At 42.0% G+C, this 26,739-nt stretch overlaps 1 protein-coding gene across 1 annotated transcript in view; it reads right to left on the bottom strand.

Annotated features, from left to right (window-relative positions):
- NEK10 (NIMA related kinase 10) overlaps positions 1-26,739 on the bottom strand; it is a 3,576,599-nt gene that overhangs the window by 807,716 nt on the left and 2,742,144 nt on the right. The window contains exon 25 of the mRNA XM_044064761.1: positions 18,272-18,401. Within this exon, the coding sequence (XP_043920696.1) occupies positions 18,272-18,401 (130 nt within the window). The remainder of the gene's footprint in view (positions 1-18,271; positions 18,402-26,739) is intronic.

The following is a 26,739-nucleotide window of genomic DNA, read 5'->3' as shown; positions in this document are numbered from 1 at the left end:
AATGAAAAAGTATCTGTTAAGTTGACCATTTTGAAAGAAAACATAGTTGGTTCAATTCCTGGAAAACCCCTTTGTTCAATTTCCATTCATCAGGGTCTGTCCTGGACGTGCTCAGCTTGTCTACCACTATGTTTTGCTCTGACAAAATGTAAGAAACTTGCAGGGTTAAAGAGCAAAATGTTGAAGAGTTAACTCCCAAGTGATCATGACTAGCGTGTGTAGAGTGCCCTCTTGTTAGAAGATGTACCACATCACTTTGGTGTTGTTTGTAATCATCTGGAGAGGTCCATGGAACCATAGATGATGAGATCTAAAGGCAGGGTTCACAGCCTGCATCTCTTTTATATTTATATGCTTTGGTCTGTCTGAAGAATTCCACAGGTCTTGACCCTTATCCCCCACAGAAACTGCCCTCCAAATTAAATCTAAGGTGTGTCTAGTTACACATTGACTTGAAGGTTGAGGAGAAAAAAAAGGGAGACCTGAATTTGGCTGTCTATGTAGTTTTTTTAAGACCAAAACTGGTATCTGACAATCCAGAGGAAGCAAGTGTTAGGTCCATCTGTTTTTTCGATACCACAGAATGTATCTTATCTGTGACCTGGCAAAAGGGGTCAAAGCAAACATAGATGCTATGTATCTCTGGCTGAAGTTTGAAGGTTTCAAGATAAAACTCCCTTGTCCTGTGTAAAAAGGCCTTCTGCTGCAAAGTACCTATAAACCATTCTAGAAAATAATAATCCCATATAATGGGGTAAAAGATGATTTCTGAATGTTTATCTGAAATCCCAGATCAGTTAGAACAGAAAAAAACATTTTAAGGACTCTTCACATCTGGAAGACGACTGCAAAGATAAGTAAGACATACAAAAAAGTGGGAAAATGGGTGCTTTCCAATCTGCAAAGAGCTATGACTGGAGATAGACACTTTGTAAATAATACCGGAGCAGAAAAAATCCAAAGGGTAATGCAGAGAACTAAAAGTGTGACCCACAGATAGAGAAACTGAGAAGTTTCCTGAAGCCTTAGGCTATGGGAATGTGATGGTATGCATTTCTTAGGTGCAATATTACTATAAAGTTTTCCTGGGAATGAGACAGTCTCTGAAGGTTCAGCATCTAGAATTTTTGGTGTTCCATATATAGATTTATTAATGAATGAACTAGAACTGGTCCCCAAGAAAACTCTTTGGTAACAGAAATCTGCATTGGAACAGAATCATTTACCTTTGATTAAATGGCACTGGTGCTATGACTCATAGAGCGAACAACTGCTGAAGACCCTGAGAAAAAACTTCTGTTTGGTTCAGGGACTCCCCTGATTGGAGGTTTTGCATCCACTGCCAACTGTAAGCCTCCTAAACCATCTTTAGCACCCATGAGTCTGTCAAAATCTGTTGCCAAAGGGAAATGTCAAAGCCAGTTGTTAGGACAAGCTTTGAGGTATATGGTCAGGAGAGGACTATAACTGCAGAAAGATGGTAGCATAGTTATTCAAAAATTTTAGACTATCCCTTTTTTGGAAAGAGTCCTTGTTTCTTATAGTTCCCCTCCTGCCATCTCCTTTTGTTTCCCTATATGGCCTGAGAAGGCAGGGTTTAAATTTCTGTTTCTTATGCTTGCAAGAGGATTTGGGAGATTTATAATGTGGGAGGGGGGGGGGGGGCTGAAAAATCTTAGAAACTCCCTTAAATAATTTCTCTCTGTGATCAGACTGAAGATCTCAAAAGCAAAGAGGTCAAGAAAACCTCCTTATCTAAATGTGAATACAAAATTTCAGATTTTACTTCTACAAAAAAAAAGTTTTGGTTACAGAAGCAGAGGTCCACAAGATATTATCTGCACAAATATACACATTCTTTAAATTGTGTTAATACATACTTGAGACACGCTGGATATAATGGAACAGAAGTAGGAACCACCTTTGGGGAGAAGAGTGTCAGGTAAAATTTTCAAACTGTATAAACATAGAAAGCATAAATGTCCACTTATGTGTCAGATTGTTTAGAATTCTATAAGCCAAAGTGGAAGAAGAAAAAATTCTCTTGTCATATCCATACAAAATCTTCCCACTTCCACAGGTGGGACTTTTGGTTTGAGACACTGTAATGCCTATCTGCCTTATTAGAAACTGAAGTTTGTGTATAAAGATTGTTACAGACAATACTATCTACCTCGTCCAAGGCTTGCACTAGTGGAGGGATCATTATAGAATGAGACAACATATCACAGTATATCCTGAAATCAGGGGGAGGGCATCTAATTATTCCCCTAAACAAGTCTCAAACTTCCTGGGAATAAATTGGGAAATGGGAAATTCTTCCAAAGGCAGGTGTGAAGACCAAGAACCACTGCCCACATAGAATTAGTAGAGAATCTGCAGTAGAGACAAAGCTGTGTCTCTATCTCAGAAACATTTGTCACACAGAATTCATAAAGAACGTGCAGGAGATGAAGCCTGGTCTCTGTCTATCTCAGAATCATCTGGCATGTCTTCCTCAGAAATATTTAGACAGACCTGCTTAACAGGTACTGCATACAATATTCCAGGATTGGCTGCCTGTAACAATTTCTCTGCAGAGGTAAGAAAATCTGTTTTTCTTAAAAATACCCTTTGTGCTAGAATGTTTGATCTTTTTTTTTCTTTACAGATATCTGGGAAGACCGACATGGAGAAGGGATATGTGTCCCTTTAAGGGGACTCTTTCTTCAGATATATTCATCAGCAGCATCCCCCAGAAATCAACATTTCCCAGAAAGGATGGTTCTCATATGTCCCTAATGAATACTATGGGTGCAGTCTAACAGCATGTAGCTAAATAACTGGTTTGTGGCAGCTGATGGACAATCTACAAGAATACCTCTCTGTCCGACTTCTAGTCATGATGGTCTGCCTTGGATCTGCTCAAGAAGTCGCAAACAGTAATCATCTCTGAGAGAATGCACACTAACTGAAGAAAGATATTGTCTAGAATGGCTATCTCCTAGGCTATCATCACAAGTCTGAAGAAGTGATAAGGTTTTATTCCCCCCTGTTTGCATATGTACTACATTACCACTGCATTGTCTATGAGGATTCAGAGGATTCCTGGAGACAACATGCAATGTAAAGTCTGAAGAGCCAGGATCAGGGCTTTCACTTCTTCAACATTTGTTTTTACCTGTCTTGTTCCGACCAAAAGTCATGGACATTTATGTTCATTCAGCATGCACCTCATGCCAGATCTGAAGCATCTATGAAGGTTTCCTGGCAAGGGGAGGGAATCAGAAAAGGCACTCTGGGATTGACTGCTATCTGATGCACCAATGAAATTCCTTCTTCATGAAAGGCAACAGAAGAATTGGGAAGGAATGAAATGCCTTCTTCATGAAAGGCAACAGAAAAATTGGGAAGTTCAGGGGGTGGCATTGCTATGCCCAAATGAAATTAAGGTAACACTGAATCTTCCTCATGTGGAGTCTGGCAAAAGATATAACTTTAAATGGCAGATGCCATGCACCCCCAAGGCTCTCAATATTTCTGTTGTTGAGGTCAACTGTAGGGGAGGGACAGACTGAAAGTAAACAATTAGAAAGTGTATCTTGATCTGAGGAAGAAAAGCCATCATGGAGAAAGCATTCAGGTGATAACTCAAAAATTCCAGTTCCTGAGATGGAAGGACAGACTTTTTCACATTTATTACATAGTCAATGTGAAGAAAAAAGCCCACAGTAAACAAGAGACCCAGAAGAAGCTTATTTCTTTAAGAGATCTGGAGAAGAAAGGTCATATAGTTAGGGATAAATATGTACATCTTGAAGAGGAAGAAAGCAAGACAATTGGTGAATACCCTTGGAACTGTCCAAACACAAAAGGGCAACACAGAGAACTGACACAAAATTTCAAGAACCTTCTGTGATCTGGATGAATGAGAATATAAAGATGTGCATCTTTTATGCCTAGGGATTGATCTCAGAGTACAAGCAAAGAAAAGGTGATAAGGGGATTTTAAGTGAAAGACCTGCAATGCTAGAGTTATTAGTTGAATCTAGAACAGAAGCGGTTGTTAGAAAAAGGATAATTAGTAGGACAGAAAAATATTGCATGATAACAATAAGAATCAATCAGGGAAGGTTAAAAAAATTGGGAAGAGAGACTGGAAAAATAATTTACAAGAAAACAATGGGAAGATATACGTATGGCTCCCAAGTATGCAACCAACTCTAGATGCTTAGGATTTTTGCTTGGGAGTGTTTGCACAGGTATTTTTATACCCCAAGCAGACTTCAAAGAATTTGACAGAGGAAGAGAAGATAGACCAAGGTGAAGGGGGAAGAGAAGGAGACTGAGGCAGATAATCACAAACTGGCTTGTCTGAAAAGGACCACTTAGAAAGAATCCTTTGAAATCTGGCTTTGTTTTGAAATGTAACTTCTTTTAGAGAACTGTTCTCCTTTGTTGAGGTTTCAGTTCCTTATGAAAAAAGGAACAATCTTAAAAAGAATTTCTCTAGAATTTAGGGACAAGAGAAATAAATATCTGTTTAAAATTCTGCATACTTTTACCTTTCTCCTGCATGCTTCCAAAGATTTGAACAGCAGTAGTAGGGCCAAACAGATTCTCCCAATCCAAAGGGCATCTAAGAACTTGGACTTGACACATTCTGGGAAAGCCTGTAACCTCAACCAAGAATACATCCTTAAAATCGACCCAGTAGCAAAAACTCTAAAAGATGCATCTGCAGCATTCTAACTGTATTTAACACAGTGTCTGACAACCTGTGTGGCAGAATTTAACAGATACAGCACAGATGTTTTATTGCCTATGTGATGATATGAGGTATTGCCAGCTATGCCAGGAGAAGTAGGACAGTGGATGTGTAACATATGCCAGCACAGCTAGCTGGCGTTTTGTAAAAATTTATATGTCATTTGTATATCAAACTGATTTGTACAGCTGCTTGTGTTGAAAATGTATTTGTAAAGCTGCTTGTGTTAAAAATTACCAACAGTGGGTCCTACTAGACAGAAAAGAAATACAATTGTATGTCAGACTGTACTGTAACTGTTGAAATTAATATACTGTAACAGAATACTGGAAGAGAAGAGGTTAATCTCAGTCCATCTAAATTTGAAAAATAGTCACATTAAATTACCTGGTTTAGGCCCATAAAGATTGCATCTTACAGATCTGATTGCAGCCAGTGACAAAATGTCTGTGAAAACCAGGACTAGGAACCCTACTGTATTGTCCTTAGGGGTGAACTAACTGCTACCCTGGAAGGGTGGAAGTTTTTGAAATGGTTTTATAGCTTATTAGCAAAGCTCTATGCATGTGTATTATGACACATAGGTGCTAGATTCTGGTTCATTTTCTAGTAAAGGGGGTAGTGTGAGAACCAAAGTCACATGACCAGGTGAATGTGATGTCATTCGGTAATCCACCATTAAAATTATGTTTTTAATACTAGATGAAACAGAAGTATCAGGGCAGTCTGTTTGTGAAATCTGACATGAAGGAAGAACACTCACTCACGTCATCTTGCCTTGCTCTAGTAAGTGGACTAGGGGGACAGTAATTATTTAGATCAGTCAGGAAAATATAGTGAGATTAGTTAAATACTGTTTTCCTGTATATGTGTGAATCTATCCATCAGTGTTTTTTTATATTTCCTGTGATGCAAACTCTGGTGTTTACTGTAAATAATATTTCATGTTCTTTTATTATTTATTATTAAATATATTTAAACTTTTCATTGTGGCTGGTCTTTTAGAGAATATTTTAACCTTTGACAGTACTTATATTTATTTGGTGATACTGTGGCTGCTCCTGAAAGCCTTGCTGCACTGGTCAAATACTAACATCTGTATTAGTATTAATTTTACTCAGTACAAGTGTGTACCCATGTAATAGCCTTAGAATAGCTGGCTTTGGAGAGTTCTGGTGGCAGTATCTACCTTACAGTTTGGGAGGGGCTATAGCTGGTAAATCTATGCCAGTCTTTCCCAGGTGTGTGTGTCAGCTACTTGGAGCAGGGACACAGAGCATTGGTTTCACAGAAAGCGTGGTGCAGGGCTTGGCTTGGAACATTCGGCTGAGGACTCATCTCTACAGCTTTGTCAGTGGGGAGTCTTATATGGGGACCTGGTGAGAGGGGGGGAACGCAGCCCCAAGGCTGAATGTGCTCTGTGTGTGCTCTAAGATAAATTGTGCTAGGTGCAGAGAGCTGTATCTGGAAATACTAAGTGTATTCTATTTCTTTTCCAAGTGAACATCCCTCACTGGTGTGAGGACGCAGACTCCTTGATTACTGGCACAGAGGCAGCACGTCACCTTCTGATTCAGGCATCTCTGAAAATAACTTATTAATGTCTCCCAAATTAGATAAAATATATCATATCATGTAGGGTTGATAGTTCATGCCATGCAAAGTATAACTGCATAAATAAACTTACCTTAGGTACATAAGATCATAGTTATATACATGGACTAATGACCATCACGGCCTTTACAAGTCTAGCCATGCAATTTAACACAATTGCGTCCCTATGTATCATGGGAATTTATTAGGAGGGGTATGTTATTTAGTATGGGGTATATGTAGGTTAGGAAGTTCCTAGAGGTTATATGGGGGGCTATTTTAGTTACGGCATTAATGCTTGCCTCTGTCTATCAAAGACATGGGGGTTAGACCCAGGGTGAATCTCTGATTTCCCATCCATTGGTCAAGGTTATGCTTAAATAGGGATAGGGATGAACTCTGCTACGTATGGATGAGGAACCTGTTCCAGAGCATAGGGATCATCTTATACTCATTATCTGCTCTTATGTATGTCACAAGCAAAAATTAAATCTTTGGATCTACTGGTTCTGATGCTGTTCACTTTGCTGATGTGAAAAAGGTCCATCAGAGCTTGATCCAAGAATGCCTTGCATGCTAGGCATAGATCGCCTCTCAGTAACCTGTATGAGACATATTACAGAGACAGGGTTTTATGCCAATCCATACAGGATAATGTGTTTATATTTCTGATTCTCCTCATAAGGAGCCTTTGTGGGCATTCTAACTTTTAAAATATGAGCTGAATTTGTCAGCCAGCAAATTTGATATGTCACTCTCCTCAGTGAATGTGACACCACTGATCACCAGTTCAGCAAATTAATGTGTGCTGCCTTTCAGGTTTCAGACGTAGCTGTTGAAGGCCTTGTGGTTTTCTTTAGCCTGTAAGTCTATCTTGACATCATAATTGGCCTTGCTGGACTTAATTAGTCCTCTTAGTTTCCTGCTTAGTTTAATTAGACAGCTCCTATCATTATGTGAGTTGCTCTTCCTGATTTTAGCCACGACCTTTCTCCTTTTGTTATATACCCTATTAGGATTAGGATTCCACCAGTGTGGTTTGTTCTTAAAGTTTGTTTTGGGATTACTTCTAGCAGGTAAAGCAGCCTCTAAACACCAATTTACATGGCTGTGCAGGTTCTCTGTGAACAATTCCCCATAGGTTGTTGTGAACTCTGGGCTGGGATGGGCAATGAATTTTAAAAAACTAGCACTTAATGGTGTGCAGTTTGCTTTGGAATAGTTCCTATTTGTTACAGGGTTTTCTTGGGTTACCAAGTTGATTTTCATTTTTAAGGAGACAGCTATGTGATCCAAACTCACCAATAAGGACGTGACAAGGGGAGAAGTGGGTGCAGCTCTCTTCCATATTAGTGAGTACAAGGTCCAGCATGTTTGAACCTCTGGTGGTTGTGCACACTATCTTGTCAAGGGTATTATTAATAAATCCCAGAAACGGTTGTGCCTGCAAGTATGAGGCACTGTATTTTTCTCAGTCTAAAGAGGGGTAGTTAGTCTCTCATGAATATGGTATTTGATTTAATGGGGAGTGTCTACGGTAAGTCTAGGTATGCGCTCTGGGATTCTAGGGACATAGAGGGTGACCTATAGCTTGCTAGAATATGGTACAGGACTTTGTCTATGGTGATTTGCACATGATTAATGTCTGAAGTAAAATTCTTCATATTTCTGGTCTACTGTAACCCACTCTGCTACATTTTTTTTTCAGCAGCAGTGTCCCTTTCATTAAAAATAAAGTCTAGTTTATGTGGTGAAGAGTTGTATGTGGAATAGTAACTGAATGAGGCATCTGATGAAATTTTATAGTCTTACTATAAACAGCTCTTTGGGAACCCAGCTGTCTTTAGTTATAGATTCCTAGACTGGTAAATTATATTGTAAACTGCCTCTCAGAGGAAAGGGTCGTGAAGAGGAAGAAATTCCAAGAAGAAGGCACAAGAAGTATGGTTGCTGGTATTTACCTCTCCCTTTTGATGCTACAGTAGGAGGTAATTGCTTAGATTTATACAACCTTTGTCTTGAAGGTTGTCAGACAAGACCTGCTGTTTTTTTAATACTTATGATGTGAAGTTGTTCTATTTCGCCGTCCATTCTTTACTGCTGGGTTCGGAGCCGAGGGATTGGCTCCGAGTCGGCACCTACTGCAAAGCTCGAGGATTTCAAGTAGCTCAAGGCCAAGTCCCTATCCACTGATGCACCCTGAATTACCTCAGACCTAGTTTGCCGCTGCAACTGATCGGAGGTTCCTGATAGCTTGGGCCAGTTAACTTTAAATACTTCACTAATTTTCAAATATTGTTTTAAGTTTTTTTCACTATAGTAGATAGATTTTTAGGTTAGATAAGCTCTTAAAGCTTTTCTATAGAGTTCCCTTCCCTGTGTGCTGTTTGTTAGCTTTATATTTGGCCTCGTTTTTCTAATAGGCCTATTTAAAATGTCTGACAAAAAATATTGCTTGTTCAGTCACCTTTGTCATTTTTTTCTTATTAGCATAGTATGGTGTGAATAGTAAATGTTCAGTCAGTGACCTTTTGTCACATTTTTTTCTACAGCATAGTATTTCATTAGAATTTACTAGTTGTTAAAATTATCTGTTTAATTATATTGTGTCTGTTTGCTTGTTAGCCTTAGTTTTAGGCTTGTGTGCTTATCTTTAGCCTGTTTTTTATTAGAAGGCTTTTGAATAGTTAGTTAGCCTTAGTTTAAAGGCTTCTGTGTGTGTGTGCTGCTAGTTAGCCTGTTTTTTATTAGAAGGCTACATTTTTCTTGCTGTTGTTGGGTGAGTCCACTTCTATCATGGCTGATGATAAGGACAAACACCTTAAGTCAGGGTTTAAAAAATGCCTTAAATGTGGGCATAAGATGTCAGTTACAGACTGCCATGTGACTTGTGTATACTGCTTGGGTACCTTGCACTTACAAGAGACATGCTATATGTCATTCCTTTTCCTCTAGAGTTCTCCAAGAGAGAAAAAGGAAGCTTATTGATAGGTGTTTGTTGAAACCTTCCTTTCAGGAGGCTTTGAGTGGCCAGGAAGGATCTAGTAAGTTCTCAAAGTCCTCCAAGGCTTCTGGAGAATCAAAAAAAATCTAAAGTCTGTGACATTGGCTCCACAGGTCTTGGAGCTGACTGTCTTCTCTTTTAGGAGCCAGTCCCCAGTCTTGGAACCGATATCCAAAACTCCTAGATCACCTATTCTCCAGTCGGTACCATCACTCCGACCATCTCAATCTTCTGTGAGCCTATCTGATTTGGATGTGGATTGGGTGGTGCAGAAGCTTTTACAGGCACTGGCCTTTGCCAAATTATCGGCTCTGACCTAGATGGCTTCGGAGCAGAAGACCCTTATGCCAGCTTTATCTATTCCTCCTACAAGCCATACCAGTTCTTCAGAGCCAGAAGAGTCAGACCTGCTGATTGTGCTGTTGGAGCCGACGCCTGCTCCAGTGTCTTCGGCTCTGTTCACTCTAGGAGCTGACACTCTCTGGTCAGGTCCAGGGAGGATAATCGAACCGACTTGTTGGTTCTGACTTTGCCTCTTGGGGCTTCGGCTTGGATGAGCTCGGCTCATACCTCGGGCTCGGAGCCCACTGTCCCAGTGCCAGTGGTATCAACGGTTTCCTTGGATCTGTTGGTCCCTTCGCATCGGAGCAGGGGTGCCTTCAAAGCCATGAGAACAGTTATGTCTCCCAAGACATCCTCAACTTTGGGTCTGGCTTCTTCATCCCGTAAAGCGCCTGCATCTGCTTCTGCCTCACAGATCCTTGCTAAGCGCAAAGACCCAGAGCCTCAGGAAGCCCCACTGGGTGGCCCATGCTCTTCTGAGACCTCCCCAAAAGCTACCACTGATGAGGTTCCCAGGAAGAGAGTGCGTAAGAGGAAACACTTGGACTCCCTTCAGGAGTCATTAACATCGGACACTGACTTGGATGAATCAGAAGGGCCCCCATGGTCCCCCTCTGTGGATATCTCATTTCTGAGATACTGGAAATCTTTAGGCAGAGGGGTGACTGGCAGTCCACCAGCCCTACTGAGGATGAGTCAGTCCTCCTGAAGGCTTTTGGGTCTCAGCCCTCCACCTCTTGGGTGTCTACACCCTTTGATGAGCTGATGCAGCTGGTCTCAGGAAGGGCGTGGGAGTCTCCGGATACTATGGAGTCTGTCCCTAGGAGGCCTAATAAGTTCATTTCTGCCCCCCTAGATAAATCTTTCTTGACAAAAGGTGTGCCAGTTAATGCCATGGTGGTGGCGGCGGCAGCCACCAAAAAGGAAATGTCTGAAACTTCCTCGTCTATTAATCCTCCTAACAGACACTCCAGGATCATGGATAGATATGGGAAGCGCACGTTTAGTTCAGCGAATTTTGATCTTCGTTTGCTTAACTATTTAACCCATTATACCAGACTACAAAGAGATCTCCTTAAAGAGCTGGGAGATGCTCTTCAGGGTACAGTAGCTGCAGGAGCTGCAGACAAAGTTGCCTCCCAGCTTGCTACCCTCAATTCTATAGTGAACTCGTCCATGCGCCTCATTTCATATGCAGCTGATGGAATGAGTAGGGCAGCAGATACAGAAAATTGCTCTTAGGGGACACTCCTGGATGTGCTTGTGTTGCTGTGCGGAGCCCTTCAAGTCATCCTTCGTGAATACCCCCTTTGATGGCTCATCCCTTTTCGGGCCTAAAGTCAAAGAAACCTTAACCAGGTGTGAGCAGGATGGAAAGACTGTCTGCCATCGGGGTCCGTTTTTTCACCCCTACCCCAAGGGTCAAAGGGAGGGGAAAAAGTGGTTCCAAAAAGCCCAAGGAGCCTTTCAGGACACATGCGGTGAACCCCCCTCCAGGGGCAGTGGAGGGGGCAATAATGGAAGACGTCACCCTCTCACAGAGGGGGTCCGCAACACCAGGGATACAGAGATTACTTCTTTGGGAAGCTCTATCAGCGCTACTGAAAGGAGGCCTGACTGTCCTGCTCTGGGAGACAGTCAGGGGTCGCTTACCTTTGTATCCAGATGCCTGGCTCAAAATAACAAATGACAACTGGGTACAAAGTATCATTTCCAGAGGATACTTCATCCCTTTAGCCACACCCCCTCCACTGTCAAGGTAAATCCCGGACGTTCCACCCAGTTACAGGGAACAAGCAACAGTAGAGGTCCAGGTGCTGCTAAGAAAAAGAGTCATCCAACCAGTCCCAGCAGACCAGACAGGATCCGGAATTTACTCAAGATTCTTTTTAGTTCCAAAAAAGACAGGGCACTGGAGACCTATATTGGACCTCAGCAGACTAAACAAATCTGTAAAGAAAGAGAAGTTTTGGATGGTCACGCTTTAGTCAATACTTCCCTTCTTAGGGAAAGACAATTGGATGTGCTTGATAGATCTCCAGGATGTGTACTACCACATAAAAATGGCCAGACCATCCATGGATCATCTGCGCTTCTGGCTGGGAGTCAATCATTACCAGTTTTGAGCCCTGCCTTTTGGTCTCACTACAGCCCCCAGAGTGTTCACCAAATGCATGGCAGTGGTCATGGCTCACCTGAGATGTTTAGGATTCTAGGTGTTTCTGTACCTAGACGAATGGCTCCTTACCACCACCACCACCACCAAGCATCAACTCATTCAGGCCAGGTAATCCACTCTGTCACTTTTAAATCAGCTGGGCATTACAATAGACTCAGAAAAATCTGCCTTGTCACCATCAAAGCATATCGTCTTTATCGGAGCAGAACTGGACACCACCACCACGCTAAGACTTCCAGTAGAAAGAGTCTTACTTCTCCGTCAGCATGTCCGCATTCTAATATCCAAAAACAAAGCACCAGCATCAGAAATTCTGAAATTGTTAGGTATGATGGCAGCAGCAATTCTAGCCATACCACTAGCTCGTATGCACATGCGGATACTACAATGGCTGCTGTTCACTCAATGGTCCTACCAAGAGCTTCCCATGTCTCATATGATAATGATCACAAATTCCTGCAAAAAGGATCTTCAGTGGTGGTTGACCTCACTTCATGTTACGATAGGACGCCCATTTCTTTTACCCCCTCCAGCAGCCACAGTGACGATGGACGCTTCCCTGATAGGGTGGGGGGGGGGCATTTTCAGGGAAAGACAGCCCAAGGCACATGGACCAATCAAGAGACACATCTGCATAGCAATGTCCTAGAGATGAGAGCAGTACTTTTGGTGCTGCAGTACTTCCAGGACTCTCTTCCTCTGGGTATGATTACAATTCAGACGGACAACATGTCAGTGGTCTATTATTTGAACAAACAAGGAGGAACCAGATCTTACCCCCTTTGTCGCAAGGCCCTCAGAGTATGGCAGTGGGCTCTTTCCACCCAGCACTTTCTGTTAGCAATGCACATCCCAGGGAAATCCAACATGATAGCAGACAACTTGAGCAGAGCAATTTTGTTGCCCCACGAGTGGTCCCTCAAGATGGAAATAGCAAACAGGATATTCCACAGGTAGGGCCAGCCTTGCTGCAACCTTTTTGCCAGTCACATAAACACCAAATGCAGAAGCTACTTTGCCCTGATTTCCCTCCAGGAGAGGCCCCAAGGGATGCACTCCTTCACGATTGACCCCCCGGTCTCCTCTATGCATTCTCACCAATCCCGTTGATACCCAAGGTATTACAGAAAGCCAAAGCCCTGGGAAGGACCATCATTCTAATAGCTCCTTTTTGGCCTCATCAGATTTGGTTCCCCTTCCTTCGACTTCATCTTTTGGAGAACCCCTGGATTCTGGACCCAGTTCCAGACCTTCTGACACACTCGGGGGAACTTCATTCCTCTCTGCAGTCCCTGAAGCTGAGCTTGGCTGCTCCAATTCCCATCATAGCCAGGTTCCATAACCTTTCCAATGATGAAGGAAATTCTCCTATCATCTCATAAATCATCTATGAGGAAGCTGTAACTCAGCAAATGGAAAATTCTTTTCTATATGGGCCTCTAAAAACAATATTGATCCTTACCAAGCCCATATTGCCTCAATTCTAGATTTCTTAACTATGATATTCAGTAAAGGAGCTGCAGCAGCAACAGTCCATGTTCAACTTGCTGCCATTTCTAACTTTCTTCTGGAATTTGAAGGATTGAATATTATGTCACACAAATTATTCAAAGCCTTCCTCAAAGAGACCTTTCATATTAGACCACCTGTGAAATCTCCCTATTCTCCACAGAATCTAAATTTTATGCTTTCCCGCATAATTCTTCTGCCATTTGAACCAGCTTCCTCATGTGACCTCAAATTCTTGTTATGGAAAACAATCTTTTTAGTGGCTATTATTTCTGCCCGCAGAGTGTCAAGAGCTTCAAGCCTTATCCATCAAGCCTCCTTATTTGATTTTCCATGCTGACAGAGTCTCACTTCAAACAAACCCCTCTTTCTTACCCAAAGTTTGCACTGAAACTAATCTCAACCAAATTACTGATTTGCCAGTTTTCTTCCCCAACCATTGAAACAATTTAGAGTACATGCTGCACAAACTTGACGTTCACAGACAGCTTAGATTTTGTTTGGATAGAACAAAAGATTTCAGGAAATCAAAACAGCTTTTTGTTTCATTCTCAGATTCCAGGAAGGGTATGCCAGTGGCTAAAACAACTTTGTCTAAATGGTTATCTGACTGCATCACCTTTGCTTACTCAGCTGCCAACATGCCCTTGCAGCACAAAATTAAAGCTCACTCAACCACAGCAGTTTCTACATCATCTGCCTTTCCTGCCAGACTTCCTATTGATAACATTTGCACAGCAGCCACTTGGTCAAAACCTCATACCTTTATTACTCATTACAAAGTTGACAGGGCCTCCTTTGGCTCCACGGTCCTGAGAAATATTCTCCCGTGAGCCACCCGAGGTTGATGGTGCTTGGGACACTACCCATCAGTAAAGAATGAACGGCGAGATAGAACAACTTCACATAAAGTTGTTATGTACTTACCATAACGTTCCATGTGAGTTGTTCATCTTGCCTTCATTCTTACGTCCCTCCCTCCTACCCCCTCCTGGGCTTTCAGAAGACCGAGATGCTAGATCATTCCTGGTCACTCAGTCCTTCAATACTTTCTCTCCTATGGAGTTATGGTATGTCATATGGTATTATTTCATGCAGCAAACAAGATCTGAGGTAACTCAGGGTGCATCATGGGATAGGGACTTGGCCTCGAGCTACTTGAAATCCTCGAGCTTTGCAGTAGGTGCCGACTCGGAGCCAAGGGATCAGCTCTGAACCCATCAGTAAAGAATGAAGGCGAGATGAACAACTCACATGGAACGTTATGGTAAGTACATAACTTCTTTATTCCCTTTATCAAATGCTGATATTAAAAGGTTTAAATTATGAATAGAAAATTATGACAATGTAAAGTAATTTTCCAGGATACACAGACAAAATTAGCATCTTTTTCTGAGACTGCACAACCACAGTTGATAATTAAAGTTCATAGGTAGGTGCTAGGCAAGCTGCCTTTGTGGGCCATTTTAAATCCTGCCAGTTTCCCTTTTGGTGCTTGAATTAACCTATCCAATTTAGTGCTAGACTGGCCTTACTCATCCAGTGGTCGATAATTAAATATTACCCTTAGTGAGAATAAACTGGGATCATACCAAAGATAATGTCATTGGACCCATGCTTAGGATAAAGCACTTAGCAGTTGCCTCTGCCCATTAGTAGTATAGGGGCAGTCCTGCAATAAATTTTCTATTACCTTTCCACGGATACAAGTTGTACTTGAATATGAACAAGGATGCATTTTGTCTTATGTGGATGGGGAGTCTGTTCCAGAACAGTGGTATTCCTGTCCCTCCAAACCATTCTGCTGATATTGCAGAAAAAATTTAGAACCCCAGACAGATTTCCAATGCCATTCAACTTGCTGATATGCAATAGGTCCTTCAGTATCTATGATAAATATCATTATAAACATTTTGAAAGCTAAATTCAAACATCACAGTCTAAATTAAAATTAAGATTTTTTTTCAAAATCTGTTAACTGCAATTTTATCTAATAGGGCCATTTCCAGTATTGGAATATAGATGCAGAAATAATAATAATAATAATTATTATTATTCAACTTTTTGGTTAAAACTTGGCCAAGATTTTGAAAACAGTAAAATCTGTCAAGAAATATGGCACTTGAATTGCAAACACCATTCTTTTTAAAAAAAAATTCTATGCCAAATTTATAATAACTCACAACACATACAAAACCTTTTCCTCCAAATTTCTCTCTTAAGTGTACTGTGTGTAATATGGATGCTAAAGACATTAAAGAAAAAGTCAGTTTCTGCTTTGTTTCCGAAGTGTGTTCAACTAGACAGATTGTCTGGACAGAGCTCATGCAGGACATTCCATTGTTTGTGAAATAATGCAACTGCTTTTTAGATTTATATGTCACAGTCAGATAGAAAAACAAGTCTAGTTTTCGTTACTGGCATTGATCTGTCTTGATAAGCTATTAGTTGGAGTTCTTCTATATGCAATTTGTCTATATGAACCCATTTACTTTGTATTTACTTTCTGCAAGCTTACGGCTGTTTGTGTATTGATTATCTGCTGTTCAAGTTATTGTTACTATTTCACATACAATTCTTCATCAAGTAAACTAGATTTTTGTTTTTAATGAAAGCGTCACTGCAAAAAAAAAAGTCAACACAGTAGATTAAAGTAGGACAGAAATATAAAAATAAGAGGAAATCAGATATTGTTTTGTTTATGTACAAGTGTGGCCCAGCTGGTCTCAATGTTACCGCAAAGACAGGGAAGAGAGTATTTTGGTAATCAGTAGTCATCATTAATCCTCCTGGAAAACATTGAGTGAGAGAGAGTATGTGTATGTGTGTCTGCTTGTGTGGAGAAATAGTCTTCGGCACGTTTTCAGTTACTGTTGGTAAGGTTTCACTGGTGAGATCCTGGGGAGCTCCATCTTAAAACTCTGCCCCACAGCTTGTCAGTGGATGTTCCATCTGTTGACTATCACCCTAAGCAACCATGCACTTTTACCATTCATTGTTAAAGCCAGTCACCTCTTGCATACTAAATGATGGTCAGCAGTGCAGACTGTGACACTGAACAGTACATATAAAATAGTGGCAGAAGTTGAAATTATGCATTCTTTCATCACAGCTGGAACTAGCACATTAGTAGGGTTAGGCAGTCTTTATATATCAGCTGTCTGTGTCTTGGGCATTTAATAAGTTGATATTAAGTCCTGGACAGTACACACTACAATGATAATGTTGTCTTTTAAATGTAAAGATAACACTGGTGTTGACAGACTAGGCAAATAATGATTAGTCCTAGTGTATCTTTGTCATGTCTTGAAACTGCATCTGCTCCAGATTAACATAAGTGCCTGTACCTTATCCTGAAGAGGGTAAAAAACTCATTGCTACGACAGACACTGGGAGCACCAAGTTCTGTGTAGACTGCAATAATTTAAGCAGTCACACAGATGCAGATGCATATCCCATACTCAGGAGAGATGATGTTCCGTAGCAGCTAGGGGGAGCTAAGTACATCAGCATTACTGACCTTACTAAGGATTACTGGCAGGTACTCTTGATACCCCAGCAAAAAGTGGTCAGTATTTTCTGCCCTGCTTCACTTGTATGAAATCACTAAAAGTCCTTTGAGATGAAGAATGCCCCAGTGAACTTTCTAGAGGCTATCAGATCATTCTTTAGCAGGAGCTGGCATTTGTGGTCTATTACACAGATGATACTGCAATCATTACTCAGTCTGGGCAGTAATGTACAACATACCACCAGGTATCGAGAAGACTAACAAAGGCAAAACAAATGGCAAACCAGAACGGCAGAAGTAACTTAACTTCATCATTGCCTGGGTGCATAATTCAGCCACAGCCTGTCAAAGCGGAGGCTATCAAGGCAAGGTCTATATCTGTTACTAAAATGTAGGCAAGAGCATTCGTCAGGAGAAATGGGTATTACAGAAAATCTGTCTCTCAGTTCATCACAGTACTATAACCACTCTTCTGATGAAACTAATATGAAAAAATAGGCAAGATAAGGTCACCTGAACACTAGCTTATGAGCAGGCTTTCCAAAAACTCAAGGATACCCTGAGTTGACCCCTGTACTGGATAGTCCTAATTACAGTCAGGAGTTTATCATGCAGGTAGATGCTTCAACCACAGATTAAAGGTGTACTCAATCAGATTTCTCCAAAGGGAGAAGAACATTGGTTAGTATACCTTAGTTTTTAACTACAACAAAGAGAAGAATCATATGGAGCTGTGGTGAAGGAATGTTTAGGAATAGTGGTGACTCTTCAGAGTCTTCAATCCTTCTTGCATGATAGAAAATTCACAGTAGTTACTGATCTTAATCTCTAAAGTGGAAGAGTAAACGAGGCTCTCTATGGTAATGTGGCTACCTAAGACAGTCACGTGGAGGCAGAATTAGAATCTCAAAGCAGAAAATCTTGATGGCTACCAGTATGTTAGTCCCTGCAACAACCTCCTGCCTCGCAGGGAATGAATAAGCTAGGAACATCCTTGTGAGGAACAACTGGGCCAACAGATCACAGGGGGTCTTCTGGTCGTCACTAAGCAGGGCACTTAAAAAAATAAAGCATCAACTAGAACTATGGTGCAAGATAAAAGATAGCAGGAATGATTATTTACTTGTGATTGTTGTTATTTTGCTTGTTTGGCTGAAACTGTTCCATACTATATCAAAGTTTTATTACATTTTGGTCAAAATTTAAATGTCTATGTTACCATTTTAGGAAATGATATTTCAGATATGTATATCCCATACCTAAACAACAAAAACTAAAAATTCTGACTACAGGAAATACGAACATGACATCTAGTGAACAAGGATATTTCCTAAATTGACAGACAGCAATAACCATGATTCCCTAAGTACAACATATTCTTCTTACCTTTTTAGCCAGTGAAAGCATACTAGTACTGTAGAATGGAGGGTTGAGAGTAGCCATTTGATACAGGATACAGCCAGTAGCCCAGACATCAGCTTTTTCACCATAGGGTTCACTTTTCATTACTTCAGGACTACAAAAAGAACAAAAATGAACTAAAAACCTGTTAAGCAGCAAGGGTGCATTTATTATTTAATCAAAGAAAAACATTACAGGAGCTACACTATAACACAACAGCATCGTCACGGGTCCAAAATTGAATAAACAAAACTACACTTGTATTTCACTGACACTCGCATACCTATGACAAAACAGCTGCAGCATTCATAAAATAATTGTTGTTAATATCTCTTCCCCAGCTGATACTCAGTGCCGATGTCATTCAGGCTGTACATTGATGCTAGTCTTGTGTCAGTGGAATAAAGGAGGAAGATACTTTCCACCTCCATCTGTCTACTGTGTTACTATGACTTAACCAAGAAAAGAGGTAATTGTGTCCAGTGGACTTACCCATTAATAAATGTATAAATTAAAAAACAGGAAGGGTTGGAAGGTTTCATTTGACTTCAGACACTCCTACCAGTCCCATCTGTTCAGCTCTATCCCAGCTCTATTCCAGTCTAGTGTCACTAGCTCATTCTACCTAATACAAAGACAATATTTGTGAAAGGCAAGCCACTTAGGTCCTTAATTTTGAATTATAAAGAAGTTATGTACTCACCATAACGTTCCATGTTTCTTGTCCTTCATTCTTACATATGGGTTCAGAGCTGATCCTCGGCTCGGACTCGGCCGATTACAAAGCTTGAAGTCTCTCAGCTGGCTCATGGCAAGGTAGATATTCCATAGTGTACTAGTAAGAATCCCCAGATCTTGTTTGCTGCTGTCTATAAAAGTGATAGAAGGTATTTCCACAAGGAAAAACAAAGATAAAAAGTCTCCAATCCTAGGGACTCAACCCTAGGGAAGATAGACACTATCTTGTCTGCAGATCCTCCAAGGATACATGAACGGGGGTAGGTGGGTGGGTTTGTAAAATGAAGGGTGAGATGGACTACAAACATGGAACATTATGGTGAGTGCATAACTTCTTTATGTTCTGTAGTCCTATCTCGCCTTCATTCTTACATATGGGACAGCATCCCTAGCACCTTTTTCTCGGGTGGCTCACGGCAATATACTCCTAAGAACCATGGAATCAAAGGAAGCTCTGCCCCTGGAGGCCAAATCCAATTTGTAATGAGTAATGAAAGTATGAGGGGTAGCCCAAGTTGCTGCTGCACATATACTGTCCATTGGAATTCTGGCTTGAAAGGCAGCACATGTAGATACAGATCTGGTAGAATGAGCTTTAATTTTAAACGGGAGTTCTTTGCCATTAGAAGAGTAAATAAAAGATATACAATTTGAAATCCAGTTTGATAACGTTATCTTGGAGACTGGCATACCTTTTCTCGTCACTGAAAAGGATACAAACAATTGGTCTGATCTCCTAAACTCTTTGGTTCTATGTAAATAGAACCTTAGCTGTCTGTGTACATCAAGCTGATGGAACTTATATTCCGCTTTGTTTGAATGATTGGGAAAAAAGACTCGCAATTCAATAGTTTGATTCATATTAGACTGAGGACAAACCTATGAAGGACGGATTTGTACGAAGAGAAACTCTGTCTCTATGAAAAACCAAGTAAGAAGGTGTGACTGAAAGTGCTTGCAGCTTTGACACTCTTCTGGCAGATGCAATGGCTAATAGAAAAATAGTCTTCCGTGAAAGGAACTTTAAATCACAAGTATATGAAGGTTCAAAAGGTGGAGAGGTAAGTTTTGAAAGAACAAAATTTAGATCCTAGGGAGATACAGGTTCTTGAAAAGGAGGTCTTAGCAAGGTAGTGCCTTTTAAAAATGATTTACAAAATCTGTGAGCCATAAGATTAGGTTCACCTTGTCCCAAATGAAAATTGGAGATAGCTGCTAATTGAACTTTAATTGTAACAGCAGCTGATCCCTGATGAAAAAGTTTGGTTAGAAAGTCTAACGCTAAAGGAATGGAAGTTGTGTATGGATCTACTTTTTTAGCTCATGCCCAGAGAGGAAATCTTTTCCATTTGCTAGCGTACAATTTTCTCGTAGAAGGTTTTTGAGAAGACGTCAGGATATGTGTAACCACAGGGAGAAATCATGAAGCCTGACTAGGGATGGAAGTGGAGCAGCCAGGCTATCAAGTTGAGGGTGTGGAGACAGGGATGGAACGTGCCTGACATATGTGTCAGAAGGTCTGGTACTGGGTCCAGAGTCCATGGATCGCCCAGAAGGTGAGGCCCGAGAAAGGAGAACCAAATATGATGAGGCCAGTAAGGAGTGATAAGAATCATTCTGTTTCCCAAGTCTTTGCTTTCTGGATCACTTTTGGTATTTGCGGAAAGGGAGGAAAGGCATAAAGAAATCCCGAGGGCCAATTGTGGACAAATGCGTCTCTCGATGTCTCCCCGGAGGGGGGGGGGGGATAAGGGAGAAGTAGCTGTTGCATTTGGTGTTCACTGAGCTGGCAAACAGATCGCAGCAAGGCTGTCCCCATTTGCGGAAAATTTGTTCTGTGACTTTCTGATTCAAAAACCACTCGTGAGGCATCAAGACTGCCCCACTGAGCTTGTCAGCTATCACACTGGTTGTCCCCGGGATGTTCGTTGCAACTAGAAAGCATTGGGAAGATATCGCCCACTGCCAAACATGAACAGCCTCTTGACATAGGGGGTAGGATCTGGTTCCCCCTTATTTGTTTATGTACCATACCACTGACATATTGTCTGATTGGATTGCTATTGTCCCTAGAGGAAGAAAGTCATGAAGTGCTTGCAATGCTAGTAGCACTGCTCTCATCTCTAGGACATTGATATGCAAGTGAGCCTTGTGTTCTTGCCATGTCCCTTGAACTGTCCTTCCTAGATAATGCCCCTCCACCCTATCTGGGAGGCATCCATGGTCACAGTAGCAATGGGTTGGCGAGGAATGAATGGTGTCCCTATCGTTAGTTGATTGGACTGGATCCACCAACAAAGGTCCTTTTTGCAAGATTCTGTTATTAAAATGGGATGAGACAGAAGCAATTGTTGAAGAGGCCACTGGGAAAAGAGTAGCCATTGTAGAACTCTCATACGTAGTCTGACTAGTTGAACTAGAGTTATAGTAGAGGCCATGGTTCCTAGAAGTTTGAGCACTGTCTTCGCTTTGACTTTGTGTTGGAGAAGCAGGCTATATATTTGTTGTCATAGATTTTGTATTCTGTCTGAAGGAAGGTGAGCCATCATTGTGAATGTGTCTATTTCTGCGCCTATAAAAGTCACATATTGAGAGGGCGACAAGGCAGACTTTTCCCAATTTATAGTAATCCCTAGCTGAGTGCAGACTCAGATAGTTGAATCCCTGGTTTGTAGTAGTAGGTGCCTGGTGGTGGCAGTCAGGAGCCAGTCGCCCAGGTACGGAAACACTTGGAATCCAAGACATCTAAAGTGAGCCGCTACAACCCGCCATGCATTTGAACACCATGGGGGCTGTGGTGAGACCAAAGGGTAGAGCACGGAATTGGTAATGACTGGCTCCCAGCTGGAAGTGTAAATGACTCCTTGATGCTCTGTCCATTTTTAAGTGGTAGTACGCATCTTGGAGATCTATGGAGCACATCCAATTGTCTTTCCCTAACAGAGGGAGTATAGACTTCAGTGTTACCTTCCGGAACTTGGACTTCTTCACTGATTCGTTTAACTTGCTGAGATCCAAAATGGGCCTCCAGTCCCCTGTTCATTTTGGCACTAAAAAGAATCTGGAGTAAGTTCCAAATCCTATCTGGTCTGCGGGGCCAGTTTGGATGACTCTCTTTTGAAGCAAGTTTTGGACTTCTACAGTTGCTTGATCCCTGTGATTGGGTGGAACAGCTGGGATTTTTTTGCTGGGATGAGGTGGAGAAGAGAAGTGGATGGAGTATCCTCTGGAAATTATTTTTTGTACCTACTTGTCTTGTGTGATGTCGTGCCAGGCTTCTGGGTACAAAGATAAGCGACCGCCGACTGACTCCAGAGAGGCGCAGTTAGGCCCCACTTCAGGAGCGCTGATAGGGACGTCCACGAAAGAAATCGCGGCCACCCTGGTTTTGCGGACCACCCCTGCCTCTAGGGCAACATCTACCATTACTTCCTCCTCCTCTGCCTCTGGAGAAAGAATCACCTTGTGCATCCCACCTTTCTGACCCTTAGGGTATGGTCTAGAAGGGATGGAAAAACGTACTCCCACAGCAGAGAGAGTTATGCCTTCCTGCTCACATCTGGTGAGTGTGTCTTTTACCTTTGGTCCAAACAGACAGGAACCGTAAAAAGGGGTGTTGGTAAATGTAGATTTGAAGGGCTCCACAAAATTACATAAGTGCATCCAGGAGTGTCTCTGAAGGGATACTCCTGAAGCTGCCCTGCTCGCTCCATCTGCACGTAAGATATCAGCCTCATGCAGGAGTTAACAATGGAATTTAAGGTAGACAACTGAGCAGTAACCTTCTCAGGGACTCCTTCAGTTAAAGTACTTTGGAGAGTATCTCCTAGCTCCTTTATGAGACCTCTTTGAAGCCTAGTGAAATGGGTGAGGTAATTCAGCAATCTGAGAGTAAAAGCCACTGAAGAGAAGATACGTTTCCTGTATCTGTCCATTGTTCCAGACTCCTTGTTCAGTGAGTGGACAGATGAGGAAGTTTCTGTTAGTTCCTTCTTTGTGGCTACTGCCACCACCATGGCATCTACAGGCACACATTTAGTCAAAAACCCTTTCTCTTTGGGAGCTAAAAGAAATTTGTTGGGCCTTTTGGGGACTGGTTCCATGGCATCAGGAGTTTCCCACACCTTTCAACTGACTAAATCTAACAGCTCATCAAAAGGTAGAGACACCCAAGAGGCTGAAGGTTGAGACCCAAAAGCCTTCCGTTACACTGACTCCTCATCAGAAGGGGTGACAGTGGGCCAGCCGCCTCTCTGTTTCAGGATCTCTAGGATATTTACAAAAGAGATATCATCACAGGATGACCTAGGGGACCCTTCTGACTCCTCGAGGTCAGTGTCAGAAGTGATGGACTCATCAGGGGAGTCTACATGCTTCCTCTTGCAAGTACTCTTCTGAGGAGGCTCATCAGAAGGGTATTCTGGGGAGGTCTCGGAAGACTGGGAGCCACCCAATGGGGGCTCCTGAGGCTGCGGGTCTCTGCTGTCAAGAGAGAAAGATGGTGCTGAGACAGAAGTCAGAGCTTGAGGGGGAAGAGCATCAGTACCCTTGTGCAGAACTGAAGACCTAGACAGCATGCTCCTCATCATCTCAAAAGGCAGATCTCTCCGACTCCAAGAATACCCCCGGTGCTGAGGAAGCAGAAGTAGCCCTCGGCTCCAGAGCGATCAGCTCCGGGATAGATGTAGGATCCAAGCTCAGCCGTGCTGACGCACTGAGAGGTAGGCTCGGAACCGAAGAAATTTGGGTCCAAGCATCCCCGTCGGGGCCGACTGGTGAGCTTCGGCTCCTAGACACCAAGGACAGCACAGAAGGTGTTGGATTGGAACTCGGCTCCAAGACAGACAGTTGGGGTGCTGGAACCAACGGTTCCACAACAAGCGGCACCGATAGCTCTGGCTCCGAAAAACTGACGTGGCTCGGAGGAGGAACAGAAGCAGGTAATATGGCCTTAGATGGCTCCGGGACAAACTGAGTCAGATCCGGCAAAAAATCTGCTAGCGACGACAACTTTAAATGTCTAAGCACCACTCACTCTCTACATCTTCTTCAGAAAGACTCTTGGAGGATCTAGAAGACAAGGTAGGTTATCGAGACCTCTGTAACATCGGAGATCTGAGTGTTGGGGACACCGGTAATAAATCTTTAGACTGACTCCGAGGTAAGAGTTCAGTAGACGGCTCCAAAAAACTTGGGGCCGAGACTAGAGTGTTAATGTCAATAACCTCGACCGGCTCCGAAGGCAGAGGAGCCGAAGAGGTAGAAGGTTTGTCCAGTTTAGTAATTTTTTGTGGAGGTCCAGATAAAACAGTCAGTGTGGGAGACCGTCTTTTGACCAACTTGACTTTCGCTTTATTAGAAGAGGGAGACCTGGAATGAGATGATATAGAACTGGCTAAATCTTCCTCAAAGGAAGGTTTTAGGAGACCTTTCAAGATCAATTTGTTTTCCCTTTCCTGGGGAAGCTGAGAACTAAAGGACTGCCAACAGGTATATGTCTCCTGAAGATGTATGGCTCCCAGGCAATAAACACAAATACTAAGTCCGTCAGTCAGAGACATTTTTTGAGAACATTTAAGAAACTTTTTAAAACCCAAAGGTTTACGATCCTTAGATTCTTTAGACATATTGTCACAAGTATAATCACAAAAAAAAAGAGAGGACAAGGTCCTCTAACTTAAATGGGCCTAGCCCTGCTCAAGAAAAACACTGCACACAAGGAAAAAACAACAGAGGACTAGGTCCTCTAACTTAAACAGGCCTAGCCCTACTCAAGAAAAAACACGGCACACAAGGAAAACAACAGAGGACTAGGTCCTCTAACTTAAACGAGCCTTGACCTGCTTATGAAAGGAAAACACTGCACACAAGGAAAAAACAACAGAGGACTAGGTCCTCTAACTTAAACGAGCCTTGCCCTGCTTATGAAAGGAAAACACTGCACACAAGGAAAAAACAACAGAGGACTAGGTCCTCTAACTTAAATGGGCCTAGCCCTGCTACGGAAAACAACACACAAGGAAAGACAATAGAGGATCAAGTCCTCTAACTTAAACATGCCTAACCCTGAAACAAAGGGAAGGCCAGAAAGAGAACAAACAAGCAAGAAACAGACAAATCTAGAATAGGTCCAAACTAAAAAACGGACCTATGCCCAAGAAAAATTTAGTAATAACTAGCAAACAGAAAGAAGGGATATCAGTGGAAACAGGGCCTGCGGAAGCGACGACCAACAATTGCAACAACAATTTCCAATAAAAGTTAAAAAAACACACTAGCTACTACTACTAGGTAACAACTGTAAGCTATTAATTTTAAACTATCTATAGTCAAAGGGAACTACAATAACAATTAGAATAAGGAAAATATCCAACTTAGCCACAGCCAAGAAATAGATAACTTCTGAACTCGTAGACACAGCAAAGGAGATCTGGGGATTCTTACTAGTGCACTATGGGATACCTACCTTGCCACAGAGCCAGCTGAGAGACTTCAAGCTTTGTAATCGGCCGAGTTGAAGCCAAGGATTGGCTCTGAACCCATATGTAAGAATGAAGCTGAGACATGACTACAGAATATCTTCTGTTTCTCCTTTCTCCCTTTCCACTTTCCAAAAAAAAAAAAAAAAATTTCTATGCTTGTTTTCTGCCTTTCCTGTAACTGGTCTAGTCCAGATACAGATTTGTGTAACCAGGACTGTTTGTAAGCTTCTGGGACCCCAAAGCCTTTCTGTGTTGGAGGGAAGCGTTCTAGCTTATCAGTGGGAGTGGTAAGCACTAGGTAGCCTATCTACCACAAGATCCAGGTACAGATTCTTAGTTTTAGCACTTGAATTTGCTTATTTGTGTTGAGAACTTGTTGTTAGCACTAAATAAGCTACAAATTACTACAGCACTCAACCTTCCTCTTTACCTAGAGAAAAACAGTTTTTGTACTTACTTTCCTCACTTGCTTAGAGAAAAACAGCTCTTATACTCATTTTACTCACTTGTCTACACGAAAGTAGTTTTTTATTCAGGCATGTCCAGGGGTCAGCTCCCAGTGTTCTCTCCTGTCTATCTGATGAATCTGGGCATCTTGGGGCAATATAGCAATTGCCTCATGTATATAGACAACCCTCATCTCCTACCACCCAACACCACAACCTGTGAGAGATACACTTATCTAGTCAAACTGGATGTAAAGCTCTCTCCAATCAAGACTGAACTTGACAGTCAAGAGGAGAAGGTAAACACTTGCACCACACCACACTCATCACATAGTCTCACTAAACCTATACCACCAAAATCCACACATAGAAACACAAAAACATTCGCAGAGGCTCTCAATAATAATCTGTTCAAGGAACAGAGACCTTCAAAGCAGAAACACAAGCAATCTCCACCCCCCAAACACAACCCAAATGACACATAGCCCACAGACTCAGTGTGCCAATAAACCACAGCCCATAAGGCAAAACAATGTACCCAACACACTAGTCATAGGTGACTCTATAGTCAGACACACTGATGTCCCACTCACCAGGCTAAACAAGAAGAAGGTTACTGTCAGCTGCCTGTCGGGTGCCAGGATCCACCACATAACCCACGCACTCAGGTCCCTCCACAAGTACAAATATGACTCTGTCATTGTCCATGTTGGTGTGAACGACTTAAGACGTACCTCCCTGGACTACATGAAAAGAGATATGGAAGAGCTCTCTGATCTTGTAACCC

This window comes from Protopterus annectens, chromosome 3.part0 (assembly GCF_019279795.1).
Source record: "Protopterus annectens isolate FY-2018-M chromosome 3.part0, PAN1.0, whole genome shotgun sequence".
In the NCBI taxonomy this organism is placed as follows: Eukaryota; Metazoa; Chordata; order Ceratodontiformes; family Protopteridae; genus Protopterus; species Protopterus annectens.
The sequence above is the reverse complement of the archived record's forward strand: the minus strand, read 5'-3'. Positions and strand labels throughout refer to the sequence as shown.